Source organism: Fringilla coelebs (genome assembly GCF_963513975.1).
Source record: "Fringilla coelebs genome assembly, chromosome: 11".
NCBI classification, from domain to species: Eukaryota; Metazoa; Chordata; class Aves; order Passeriformes; family Fringillidae; genus Fringilla; species Fringilla coelebs.
Window position 1 is genome coordinate 17,641,664 of NC_140037.1, and position 14,366 is coordinate 17,656,029.

General features: G+C 40.6%; 1 protein-coding gene across 1 annotated transcript; it reads right to left on the bottom strand.

Moving 5' to 3' along the window:
* Positions 1 to 1,465: 1,465 nt before the first annotated feature.
* LOC311157990 (PABIR family member 2-like) lies at positions 1,466 to 12,240 on the bottom strand. Its single transcript, XM_084213078.1, has 10 exons — positions 11,948 to 12,240; positions 11,559 to 11,637; positions 10,220 to 10,276; positions 9,797 to 9,840; positions 9,662 to 9,716; positions 9,334 to 9,435; positions 7,983 to 8,071; positions 7,403 to 7,467; positions 5,041 to 5,137; positions 1,466 to 4,012 (listed from the first exon to the last, which is right to left on the bottom strand). Exons 1-10 carry the CDS (start codon positions 12,061 to 12,063, stop codon positions 3,862 to 3,864), a joined length of 855 nt encoding a protein of 284 aa, XP_084069204.1. The 5' UTR covers positions 12,064 to 12,240; the 3' UTR covers positions 1,466 to 3,861.
* Positions 12,241 to 14,366: the final 2,126 nt, after the last annotated feature.

Consider the following 14,366-nt stretch of genomic DNA (forward strand, 5'->3'; position numbering starts at 1 on the left):
TCAAAAAAAAAAAAAAAAAAACAAAAAAAAAAAAAACAGCAAATGCAACAGGCCTATGACTTCATTAAATTCTTGAACTCATGTTAATGCAAAGCTTTTTTATTATGAAGTTACCAGGAAAATTATATGCTGATGAGATTCCTTCCAGGAAAAACAAGTTCTCATCTTTGTTGTCACACAATGTATTAGCAGGGTCTACAGATAAGAATGTGAATATTTGCAAAAAATCATTTCCCTGGGCCAGTCTGTTGTGTTTGTGCACCAGAATCTCAGTTCCAAATCTGCCTGAGCCTGCTCAAGTTCCACCTCTGCAAACAGCCCCCAACATGGACCTGCCTGGAGAAACATGCCAAGTTAAAGCCTTGCATTTAAAATGTTTTTAGCATTTTGAATTGTTAAAATGAGTTTTCTATTTTTATCATGACTTGCAAAATAATTTTTAAAAAATCCCACTTTAATGTTTTTATGCAGAATAGAGTTCCTCGAGCCTTTCAAAAATTAGTTTTCCAATAAAGTCTGCAGGACTCAGATTCACATCCTCACCCACTGACAGTTTAATTACTTCCATTGTAGGAGAAAGTATTTAATCACATACAGTCAGAAAAACAGCCCCTTAAATACAGGCTTTTGGGCCCATGATCCCCCAATTTGAAATTCAATGAAGGAGAATGAAACATGCACACTGTGATCCATTTCCTGATGCAGAACACTTGATATTATCAAAACATACAGAGTTCCACAGCTGACACACACATTTTTCTAAACCATTGGTAAAATCCTTCCAGCATTTTAAGCCCATGAAATGAGGATTCAGTGTGCTCTGGATATGATCTAAAGGCAGTGCTGGTCGATGAGCTGTGCAATGACCATTGCTGTAATGCTGTGCTAATTAACATATTAAGAATAGTCCATCTAAAACCTGTTGAATTACACAGGTATTTTTACTTGGTTCTCAACTATTACAACATTAAAGGTACCTCATCACTGTGATTCTCAGCTAAAGATAGGCATTAATGATCCCTTTTAAAAAGAAGGAAGTGGGGGAAGGACAGGAATTCTCAGACACTCATCATGGCAATTCAGCCACAATGAGTCTGGTGAAGTCATAAAAAACAGTTGTTAAATGTCAATAATTATACATTAAAGCTGACTACCAGCACCAGCTGGCCTTCCTTCCCAACTGGGGTCTAATTCCCTTGGACAAGGCAGGTAACAAATCCAGAAATGCAACTTTTAAAAGTCAGTTTTAGAGTATGCTACAGTATCAATGATCCCTCTAAGCAGCAGCAACTCAAACGCAGTGAACTGCAAGAATCAATAATCAGCATGTTAGAAAACTTTGTTTCAAAATAAAGAAGTTGTGCTAGGAGTGTGGAAGAGAACCTGGGCCTACCCTGGAGCTGTTACACAGTGACATCCATTCGTTCTGAAACAACAGACACAGCGAGAGCAGGCATTACGGATATATTTTATATTTTATAAAAGAGCAATGTCTCGTACAAGACCTTCCAAGAGTGGGGAATAGCCAGAACACTACAAAAAACTGCTGGAACAAGAGTGACTGTTTGTGCGCTCGCTTTATGCAGCTTACATTCGAATGTTTACAGAGGCCAGCACTCAGATAGGACTCTCCACTAACAAACAAATCTGGAATACATCAATTGTACAGGTAAATCAGCCAAAATGAAGCAATAGCTATGCTCTTCTCGGGTTTAAGAAAGCATGCAATAGGTTTCCCCCTCCTGCCACCCCTCAGATTTCCACATCACAGTACCAGTAAAGCACGGTGGAAGGGAAGCAGGGCACAGGTAAGGGGTTGGATTTTATCACAGACTGTTTATCAATATTTTGCAAATGGAAAAGCAGCCTTCCTTAAGCACCAAGAAGGCAGAGAAGATACAGGCATGAATAAAAAAATAATTAAGCGACTTAAGACATCAAAAATTCAAGAAATAGCACTGTGCATATACAAACAAAATTAACATTCAATACTGTAGAGCTCATTTAAAAATGGCACCAATGGACAATATTTTACAATATGCACATTTATTTGAAGTGGGGAACTAATGTTCCACAGGTGGAAATGATCATACAAATAATAGTGCCACTGTTGGCCCATTCTGGTACTTCTTACAATTTAATGGAAACACTTTAAAAAATAATCTGGTATGTACATGTCTTCTGGATATCCAACGGCTTCTTCAGAACAGAAAAAACAGTTCTCCCCCTCCCTTTTAGCCAGACAGTATTGCCAGAGGTTTGTGCTCACATCTAAAGCACATAATCTTACTTTAAATTCAGTGCTATTTTCTTTCAGAAAGATCACAAGTTGTACTTTCAGGTAACAAACGCATTTATGTTACAAACATTCAAAAATGGAAGCTTATGATTCTGGCAGACAATGTTGCGTATTAAATACAAACCAGCCAGCAATTACTGAACATAAAAAACTTATTCAATCATAAAAAAATACTATAATTCATCACCACAGACTTTTTACAGAGTTATAAATAATAAATAGCATAACACAGTAGATTACAAACGGATTTATTTTGCCCCGTTATAGTCTTTAAAAAGTAAAATATCTGTTCCTACCTCTGACTGACCAAGGTACTGTATCAAGACTACTCATAGGTCAAAGGGAACTCCTTCACCAAGCAATTTGCAGAGCTTGTATCCAATCCAAAGCTTTTCCTTAGGAATCCAACGTTTGCTGAGCTGTTTGCTCTGCTCATGACCAAGAAAGGGACAAACTCTGCCCCGAGCAGCTGCAAAGGGTCTCACCTTGGCTGCCCCTCAGAGCTGGGGCTGCCCCAGCACCTCCATCCACACCTCAGAAAGGAACACAAAGGGAAGCAGCACCCCCGACAGGCTTGGGTAAGCACTCTATAAACAAGCTGTACACAAAGGACTTTCCCCACCCACCCCTCTGGTTTACATTCCATAATTTTGTAACAATGTCCCCTAAGGCACAAAAATACTTATGACCTCAATGCCACAGGAGACATCGATGGTGCCATACATGGTTCTCCTACACAGTAGTTTAATTAACTTAGTTATCTGCACTGTATGTCTTCAATCGAGGTGTGGATTAATTTTTCCTGGCCAAATCTTGCTGAATAATGACCTTATTTCATCCAATCTGTAGGACAAATGCTCTGGGAAGAGAACTATGCAGCTAATTTAATTGTTTGCAGAGGATTATTATTTCTTCACTGATGGCAAAAGTGACAGTCATTAGTTATTTTGCTGTGGGGTTTTTAGTTTAATGTAATAGAGTGAGATTTCCACACTCAATGTGGTCTTCTGTAAATGAATTCATAAAAATGACTAGCAGCACTAAGGAAACAAAATATTTTTTCTCCCTTCCATAAAGGAATTTGAGTCTAGTGACTGAAAAGAAAAAAAAAGCAAGAGTAATTTTACTCAATAGTAGAAGTGCCAGAGAATAAATTAGTATTTTCAAATCCTTCCAAACCAAGTTATTTCCCTAGACATAGCGACCATGATAATGATAGAAGTACATTCCTAAAAACTGCAACACTAATAGGTAGATACCTATTCCTGGAATCAAAAAGTGTATGCAAGTTCCTGAAAGCAAAAGTTAGTATAATATCAGCATACATCTTGTTTAAAAAATAAATTTGCAAAACCAGACATTAATATGGTCTACAATGTCCATTAAATGGAAAAATTAAAAAAAAAAAAAAATCACTGGAAAGTAGCCAAAGATTACAGTAACAACAATTTTTCCTTTTAATAAACCTCATATGAATGGTTCAAGGATCAGAGTTCATTTCTCTGTACGAGTGTACAGGAAGGGGACAGCACAGCCAGACACTGACTCAGGACTTGGTAAAGTCACTTGGGTGAGAAGTCATCCATCAGAATGAATGAGGAGCAGGAGTTGGAGCACGTCACTGGAGACTCCGTGGTGATGCTGCCTTTAGTCAGGGAATCAGAGGAAGAGCCAACGCTGCTGCTACTCCCGTCGAGAATATCCGAGGACAGGCTGGGGAAAGGGAAAAAGGCCCTTTAGTGCAGGGGCACCAGGCTCTGAACAAAGCTTTCCCCTTGGACAGGACTTGTAGGAGACCTATACTACCACTCAGTCTTTCCTGCAAGACTGGCAGCCCTGAAAACTCCTTGTTTTCTGTAGCATGTTAGAGATATTCATGCTCCTCATGGGAACGAGGAGCAGAACTGTTGGGTTTTTTTAACATGCAGAATAAATTATGAAGCTGATTTTAATCAGACATAGAAAGGAGGTGACAACAAGTAAGTATAAAATCTTAAAAGCTTATAGTAAAGGAGAAATAATAAATTAATCAGCAATGCAGCAAAGATGTCATTGATTAGCTGGTATGCTCTTTAACACGGCACTACTCAAAGCAAGATTGAGACCTATTTTTCTCACAGAACTCCACTGTTTGGATTTTGAAGTCTAGATACAAGATCCCAGAGGGCACATAAATTGATGCTTTTCCAATTTAGGGGGAAGCAACATGGAAAAAACCATCTAGGCAGTTTCTAGTCTGTAGCAAAAGTCTGAAATTACAGTCCTAACAGCTGATATTTTTGAATACTTAGTCTCTGACTCAATTAAAAAAACACCCTGGTATTTTATGATTGTAATAAAGAAAGATAACTCTAAAAATAATGAACTTACGGATAAGACCAATTAAGTACCCACAAACATTTTCTAAGTATTCAGTGAAGAGCCACAGACACTGTATGACCACTGCCGACAACATATCTTAATGATGAACTGAAGTAACTTTGCTTATGAATCAACAGGAATTTTTAACAATTATATTCAGCGTAAAAGCTTTGATACCCAAAATCTAGGCTAGAGTCTGTTCAGGAAGAACTGATCAAAGGAGAAGGACCATTGTCACAGGACACCATGACAGGATAGCTTCCATTAATACACATCCACAAGATACAAAGTATTTTTTTCCTGGAAAAAAAAAAACTAGAAAGCTTGTGATAAATGCATATTCCCTCTTTTGGCATTTCAGGGCATGTGAAATATTTTACCATGAACTGAGATCTGTCAGATGTGTAACATCTGGAGAAAGCATGTTGGTTGTTCCTTGGAAAAGTCTCTTTGGCTGACTTTCAGTTTCCATTTCACCTAAGGAAAACAGCGCAAATAATCAAACTCACTTGAGCCTCTGCAATATCCATTTAATATTTGTCTGCTGTAAAAGACAAGTTTGACCTACAACACTCCAAGGTTGCATTTGTAACACCAGCTCTCTAATTCAGCCAACCAAGACTAAGACATCAATTGATGATAGCTCTTGTTAGACCATCCAGTCCATCCTTAGCTAAAACTTCAGCAGTATCTGAGGGGCTACAACGATCTCAAAGACATAAAACTTACTACTTGTACTGCAATCAGACAAAATAATCTAAAGCAAATAATTACCATGACTTATTTTAAGTAAACAGCCGAGATGAGGTAACTGATATAAGTCAAAATATGAAGTTTAAAATTGTTAGTGATTATGAAAATAAGAATGACAGCTGGGTTCATTTTCACCCTCTCCTGTGCAATGAATTCTGATGCATGGGTACACTTTTACAGGGAAGCTGAATGGAATAAATCTGTCATGTGGAATCATTTCCACTTACTCATCATGGATCAGACTATCTTTGTACCTGTAATCATCTACAGACATTAAGAGATTAAATATGATGGGGAGAATTCATGTAATCTGTTTAGTATAATCTGCACTGAGAATGAGCTGGCTCACTAATAGCTGCTCTACAACACACATTTGAAAATATCATGAACTTGAAAATAAATTTTAAAAACCCAAACCCTCTCACCTACAGTATATTTTCATTCTTACTTTGGGGAAAAAAAAGCATGAAATGGTAACAATTTTTCTGGCTTTTACCTACACTTTGCAGTAGTTGCAGAGTCAGCTCAAAAACCTGACAGAAGCTGAACATTATACCAAACCAGTCTATACATTCTGCAAGAGAATTACACTGCTACATTTTATAGAAGACTGGTAACTTCCAAAAGTTTCATTTCCTTCAGCCCACAGGGATACATTCCTATCTTAAGACAAGGAATAATTGCTTCTAGCAAGCAGAATGGGCAAAAAACATTTATAAAATATTTGATCTTGCAGAAAATGAACAAAACACCAACTTAGGTAACACTTTTGCCCCTTAAATTTCACAGAGACAAATTTGCACTGCCCAATACATTGCAGAGTCCACCAATATAAATCCCCTATGGCAGTGAAAAGTTCTTCACTTCATGGCTTTCCTTCTCCTACTGTAAATCTATGGCTGAAATTCAGAAAAAAACCAGGACCACGTATTTAGGAAAAGAAAGTAAGAAAGAAAAGAAAGTAAGTTCCTTTAAATGGATTAGATGCTTCAAAATTAAGCAGCATTTTGAAAATTCCTTGATATTACAAGTTAGAAAAGGAAAACTCGTATTTCTAATTTGTAGAAGATGCTCCATTGGAGCACATGGATTTGGTGAGGAAAGGCCTGTCCCTCTACCTGCACTGCTTTTACAATTTGTGTGAAGTGTAGGTGTGGATATTTATTTTTTATTGATCATTTAGCTTAATAAACTTTTGATCAATTTTAGTGCCTCTAAAACAGAACTGACATCTATGAGAACACTTGTCTCTCTTCTCTGTCAAATCAGTATCAGTTAGATAATGTTCTTTATCTGACAGAACAAGCAGTACTAAAAAAAAAAAAGCCAAACAAAACCAGTGACTTTTCTCAAAGCCTAAATATAAGTCTTGTACAATAAAAGGACGTTTTTGGTGCAGTTGAGAATGCCAAAGTTAAAAAAAAAAAAAGCAGAAAGGATAAGTACAGCTAAAGCCACACTTTAAGAATATCTCATTTTTACAGTTCTACTGTGGAGATTTGTTTGAGGATGTTACTTGTAAATCTCTAACATGGAACAGTTCCAGGAAAGAATGCATTTTCCCCCTTCAGGAGGAAAGGGCACTGATCTATTCCATTTCTCTAAACACTCACCTTCTGAACTTTCAGAGTGAAAACAAACATTCAGTTCTAAGTTTAGAAGATACTGCATGATAAGCAACATTCCTAAGATGATCTGAAGGGTGTGCACTGTTCAGTGGTACTTGGAGGAATGTTATGAACATTTGTAAGCTCTGACATTTAATTTGATGTATAACAAAGTTTGCCTCTGTCAAGCAGTAGCTGTTTTTTAAGTTACTCATTCCTGTGTTTTAGATTAGCTACTTTACATTGTATTTTTGAGTAATGCCTGGCAAATTCCAGTTCACTGTGGATACAAGTGCATTATATTTACAGAATAACAAAAAAAATGTATCCAGCTAGAAAACTACATCCATATTAAGACGTCTGGTAAGGTAAATACACATACCTTTTCTTTTAATGGGGCCAAGAACACTGGGCCTGATACAGTTGATTGGACTTTGACTCCTCCTGCTGAAGAAAGAATACTGAGAGTCAGGCCTGTAAAGGTACCAGTTTGCATCAAATCAACACAACCACAGCATATGAAGCATTCTTCAAAACTATTCCTGCACAACTGCAATTCTTGTGGAATCTAAATACATAGATAACAAATAAGGGCTGCCTATTAGAGCAGATATCTGCTACACGAAGTTGTAGAAGATTTTCTAAGGTTTCTAAGTGAATTTTCTAAGTGAATAACATCTTCATTTCAATACTTTTCTAAATTTTGCAGTGTATCTATGTAAAACCAACCTGCTGACAAAGTTAATTTGAAATACCTGAGGACTTCCCCCCAAGTTACCAAGTCTAGTTTAAAGCTGACACATGCTCTATAAGAGTACACACATAAAGCTGCCATTGGTAAAAGCTGAACTTTCAGAGCATCAGCAGCTGTAAAGTTGAATGCCTTTTAACGCCTTAACATCAACCTGAATTAATCTTCGGCTTAAATTCCAATGTTAGCACAACAGACACTCATTTCTTACTTGCAGAATCGCCTTGTTGGACTGGGAATAGGGCTTGGAGGTAATCCATTACTGCTCACAAACATTTGCAATGATGGTGAAAAACATTGCTGCAGGAAGAAAGTTCAAATGAAGATAATTTAGAATTTCCTTTAAAATACTCAGATGTTACACTCCACCCTCCAAAACAAACATCCCCTCTTCTATTCCCTTTTTATTTTTAAAGAAAAGCTAGCAACAGATTACACAGATTATCAAATATAATCTTTCAAGTACTAGAATTTAACTTAAAAAACATACTGGCCCATGCAATTCTGCTCAGATTAAGCTAAAATTGAAACTCACAAGAAAAGTAAAATTGAAATAGACATTGTTTTCTAAGTAAGAGAATTGTTTCTGGTCTTTGTTACATTTAGAAACAGCAATACAGTACTCAGGACTTACTTCTTTCAAGGGGCTTTTTAAACAAACAATTTGAGTTTACTCAAAATACATCTGACCTGAAAACTGACAATACTCCAAAGTAAAACAGGATATTTAGCTCTGTGATTCTGCAGCTAATTTGAGCTTAGCCGCTGAATGCTTCTAGTTAAACACAAAAATCTTTCTGTTAAGTTATCTGCTAGTGCTTTACAGTCAGAATTCCAAAGGTGCAGAACCAGGTGCCAGCAGCAGTGTTTTCCCAGGAACACATTTACCCAGCACTCATGTGTGGCTGTCATATGCACCAATCTGGTGGGAGCACACAGACTGCTCCTTTTCTGTACAAAAGCAGAATGACACAAAAAAAAGGGTGCCAACAAGGTCAAGCAGCTCATCTTTAAACCCAGTGCCAGCTTCTCTGTGATACATTTCAGTTTTCCAATCCTCACTGGAAGTAGTTTATCTAACATCCAGCTCTTTCTCTGGAATCTGCCACCAATTTTCAGAACAAGTTCAACACACCCAAGTCCTCCTTCAGAGAGCATTTGTGCCTTCCTTTCCATAACTGATGGACACCATACATCTCTCACCATACAGATTCGCAGTGCAATTTTGGTGTTTCTTCCCCAAAATCCCCCCACTTCTGCACCTGGAGATCCTGTCCATTATTATTTTCATGACCTCTTCCAGCTTCCTAAACACTGCACAAACAGCAGAAAATGAAAACATCCAGTGTTTCATTGCCTAAACTCTGCAGGCTCCCAGATGGCAACCATTTGATTCTAAGAAACCAACAAAATATGGATTTGGCTTTTTTGGTGCTTGCTTGGTTGTGTTGTCCAGGGGTTTTTTAAACTATGGAACAACTTGTGAAGTTACAGATCTTGACAGTTTAGCTTGGTCCAGAATTCTGAAATATTGTCTCAGCTTGGTATTTCACTTATCCTACCTTTCCTATTCCTCTTGTAGGTGAAGGTGCAGGTGAAACTGGAACGAAGTCTATTCTCTTTGGGGAAAAAGATTTCTCAGACTTGTCCAAGTCATTGTCGCTCTGTGAATACAAGGTTTCAGACTTAACTCTGGCACAGGACATTACCTTGAAATCCAAGGCACAACCTTCTAATGCAAAGTCATTGGGTCAAATACAGAAAGTAGCTAAAGCAGATGGGCTTAAATTCTTCTTAAATTATTTTCACAGTTAATTCCTCTCTTTCCCTTAAATTTGTCATTTGAGTGTAAAAGTGGAATTAAATAGGAAACATCTATAAAAAGATTACCAGGCTCAAGCTTTCCTCCCATGACTGGCTTATCTGCATTGCTGTCTGCACTTCCCTAGAATACAAAAAACCCCATCAGTAGCTACGAAGAGGATAACTCTGGCTATTTCATCACCTTTTTTCAGTAACACTCACCTTTCATGTGCTGCTTCTCTGTTCATTAAATCCACTCCTTCCTCCTGCAAGAGATAAATGTCATAAGTTTTCCCATAACATTTGATTCATCACAGATACTTGAAATAACACTTGTGATTCCATTATTTGCCATCAGGATTGACATATGAACAGCAGAACCACTACACAGAAAAACAGGACAGCCACCAGTCCAGCTCACTGCTTTTCTTAAATAAAATACTGTTAAAATGTAAGGTAAATTAAACACAACAATAAGCCTTGGAAGGCCACTTCCTTGTTGGAATTAAGTCTTAAGAAATAATCAGTTTTCTTTAGTACTTGAAATACTCAACAGGAAAGAAACCCCCACTGTGCAAGTACTTCAAAATCATATAGTATACTCTTCATTCTGTTACTGAATACACAGATAAAAACTCCACCTACCCTTCTGATCTGATGAAGTCGGCTGCTAGGAATACGAATAGGAGATGATGACAAAAACTGGGGAAAAAAAGTGACAGCCACAATGATTAAATCACACACAACTGCTTGCATGCACACTATTTACCATCAACTTCATTCTTAGGGAGTTCAAAATGAGCTGCACAACTACATGTGGATGACTCAAACAATGTTGCAAAAAAGCAAACACTGACCTTCAAGAGAAAAGACTTGTTTTACCACTCACAAATTCTTTGTATCACTCAGCAAGTGGCACGGATCTGACTTGCAGGCAGACACTGCTCAGCATCTCCAGTGCACAAATAGGTACAGATGCCATTTAGACAAGGGAGATACCACAAATGAAACTGTGATTGTTACACAATTCCCCACTGCCCAGGATATGACAAACTCCTGAAGGACACCCTACTCAACCTGCTGGCTATTGTAAAGGAGAAATCTCAGTGCTTCAATCCAGTCTTGAACAACACTCCCTAAAGATTAACTTCTGCAAGTTTTCAATTGTATGCAATTTTATGCATCTAATTCCTCTGGAACTCTAACACCACACATAAATGGGCCAACAGTTTCCACTCAGGATGGCCATGTGTTCAGTGTCACACCTACTCACATGCTCCAAAATTCTGGATTCTTAAGAAGTCTCACAACAGAAGACTCTGAATTAAAAATCCCTGACACCTTTCCTGAACAGAAGACACAGAGGAAACTTATATCAGGACTTTTAGGCTTTGAGAAAAGCAATATTCAATCTTTGCTATCCTCAGATAAGGCAGAAAAATTTCTTTGGAAGGAGCACATAAATCCCTCACCTGACAAGGATAGGGTAGAAAAAAGAAATGGAACATTTTTGAAAAGTTAAACAACTGCAGTAGTGTACACTACCAGACTTATAACAGAGAGCAACAAATATATTTCTCTTCTTTCAGTGATTTTCTGAGGTCTAGTGTTCTGCTTTTACAAAAAAAGAGCACTATGTCAAACAGGTCAACAAAGAACTGTGATACTGTCCATTTTCAGAACACAGTAAAACACCCTCTCAAGACTTTTAATTCTGACATTTTACTTCTAACATAGACTTAAATTAACTTCAAAACTGGACTTAATATGGGGAGTCACATGTCAACTACTCTTGTCTTCTTGGGGACAATCAACACACCAGTATTATTTCACTATACATTGCAGTTAGAGGTGAAAAAATGCTTATTCTGCAGCTTGGAAGCTTGCTAGGATACTTAGTGCAAATACAAATCAAGTTTAACTTCATTTCTCTACTCCAATTATTCCTTGTTGTGTGTAAGCATGCATGCTTAAGATTCCTCACCATTCCATGACGGCTCATAACTGTTGTGCTGTTCCTGCGAGTCCGCAACACGTAAGGCTGAAACACCTGGGAGTTGTCACTGCAGGGGAGAAAACAAAAGTTTTGTGAACATCTTTTTTGGGTGCGCTTTACTTAAAGCTCCACAGCGCTGTGACACGCGCTGCAGCCTCCAGAGCGCTGAAAACACCATTTTATTTGAACGGGAGCGCGGCGAGCACCTTCCGTGAGCCGCGGGGGGACAAGGGGGCACTGGCAGCCCCGGCCCCGCGGGACAAGGGACACGATCCACAGGCCGCTGAGGGAGCGCCGGGCCTGGCCCAAGCCGCCGGCGAGGCCGGCGGGCAGCGGCGACCCTGGGGCTCGGTAAGCCGAGGCCCCGGGCCCCTCACCTGAGCCCGTGGATGAGCGGGGCGCTGTTCGACCGCCTCAGGCCGCCGCCGTCGCCCGGGGCCGCGGCGCTCCCCGGCGGCAGCTCCAGGTCCAGCTCCATCTTCTCCTGAGCCATCGCGGCGGCTCCGGCTCCGGCTCCTCCGCCCCGCCGCGGCGCCCATTCACTGCCGGCGGCCGCCGCGGCTCCTCGGGCCGCCGCTGCCCCGGCCCTACAGGCCCCGCGGGCGGCGCCGCGGGCTCAGCCCGGGGGCGCGCCGAGCCCGGCGGGGGGGACGGCCGCAGCAGCGCCGCATCCCGGGGGCGGCCCGGGGGCGGCCAATTCCTCCAGCGGCTGCAGCCGGTGCCGCTACCGCGGTGGCGGTGGGAGCGCTCCCGATGCTTCCCTCGGCGCCGACCGCGCTCCGCGCCCGCCGCCGCCGCGCACTGCGCCTGCGCGGGGATCGGGGCGCAAGCAGCACCGCCCGCCTCGCAAGGCGCATGCGCCGTGGCTCCGCACCCCGGCACTGCTTCGGCGGCGGGAGAGCTCCCGACAGCCCCCGGGGCAGGTGCGCGCGCTGATTGGCTGTGGGAGGAGCGTGTGTGTGTTTGAAACGCCGCAACGGTCGCTAGGACGCGCGCGCCGCGGGGGCGTGGCCGGGCCGTGACCTGGAGGAGGATCCGGGTTCGAGTCCCACCCCGGCCACAAACCCGGCGCCTTTTTCCCATCCCAGTGGGGACAAGGTTTTAGGCCCCCTCCGACCTGATTCCCGCAGGCTTTCCCAGTGTTCTCCCCAGCGTTCTCCCCAGCGTTCCCCAGCTGCTGAAGCATGTACCAGGGCTTTGATTGTAATGAGAGTGGGCTCAGCATTCAGAAATCTGCTGTAAAACTCATAATGAGACATGATCCCAGTTCTTGACAGTGTTCAGGTTTGGACTGACTTGGGCAAACCCACTCTAAGTGATCAAATTTGTGCTTACTTTACACAATAACTGTTGTACATATTTGTCTCTTACATACAGGGGGCTTCAGAGTCTTTCCCAGCACCAAATTTTAAAAGGTCTTCATTTTCTCCTGGGATAAAACACTTTTGGCAGAGTGCTACGTGCTGAAACTGTTAAGATAGAAAAGTTAAGATTTTTCAACATTTCAACTGACTTAGTTGGGAACACACTTAGATGAATTACTCTCTGAAACAACTGAGCGTAGATCCTTCTAGATAATGGATTAGAACTCTTGTTTCTGTACCTTAATATTTATTACCTCCTTGCCTTTTTTGTTAATCAAGACTGACTTGAGCACATTTCATTTTTCTGTGTTCAGGGACTCTGTGTCTCATCAACTGTTGCTGATGCTTATATTTCTTTCACTGAAATGATAATATTAATGAAGAACTTTGTGCTGACATGCACAAAGGTGCATGGAGTTGAGTCAAAAGATCCACAAGATTACATTTAAAATATTTACAGGATTTGTGATATGTATTTATATTGAAAAACCCAGAGAAAAAATCCTTATCTTGAATTACTGCAGAGGAGAAATACCTTTCCCAGTCCTGTGCCCCTTACACTATGTATGGCCTGCCACAGCCCATAATGACACCCTTCTGTGAGATGGTACAGAAATGCCATCTCCTGCAAAGACTGAGAATGTAAATATCTAAATAATTTTGCTTAATTTCTAATCATTATAACCAGTCTGATTCATTGGAAAATTAGGATCTGCAGCTGTGAAAGAAATATACTGTTAATCACCTTTTGCTGCCACCATTCTCTAAAAGTAATAAAACACTTTTACAGAACCTGCACCAAAATCCTTGTCTGCTGCTTCAGCACAAGCATTTCACAGCTTGGAACAGCTTCCATACCTTCATTTTCCATGGCTAGAATTGCCTAAAAGGCAATTCAGGTGAAAGTTCCTAGCAAAACTTCTAGCTCTGAAATCTACTCACAAATATGCTGGTTCTCTTAATACAAAAGCCACCTGCAGGATCTGACTACAGCACTAAACTATGTGGATTTTGATATTTATTTTTATTGTGGAGTTATTATATTATGTCCTTGCCACTAAGGGCAGCAAACAGCTTCAAATGCCATGTACCAGGATACTGTTAAGGAAAAAGCCAACGATATCCAAAATGTGGCTGAGAGCTCAAAAACATCTGCTCCATGTTCTCAAATTTCCAGTGCCAGGCAGATCATCCTACTGTCTGACCAGGATTTACTGTAGCCAAGAGAACTTTAATGGGAAAGTGGGGGCTGTCAGGGTGACCCTCAAAGGGCTGCTGTGGAACAGAACTATGGAAATGAGGAAATCACAAGTTGTTGAGATAGATAACACCATGGCAAGAGGGGTTAAGAAAGGAGAGAACATGTTAAAAAGAGCCTTGAGAGGGTGAAGGATGGATATTCATGGTGGGGCAACAGAGACTGAAAGAATGA

Excerpts from the sequence above, each read along its gene's own strand:
- LOC311157990 (XM_084213078.1), bottom strand. The coding sequence starts at position 12,063 with ATGGCTCAGGAGAAGATGGAGCTGGACCTGGAGCTGCCGCCGGGGAGC. Across the intron at positions 9,717-9,796 it reads AGAGAAGCAGCACATGAAAG|GGAAGTGCAGACAGCAATGC; the intron begins GTGAGTGTTACT and ends TTTGTATTCTAG. Across the intron at positions 8,072-9,333 it reads CTACAAGAGGAATAGGAAAG|CAATGTTTTTCACCATCATT; the intron begins GTAGGATAAGTG and ends TTCTTCCTGCAG.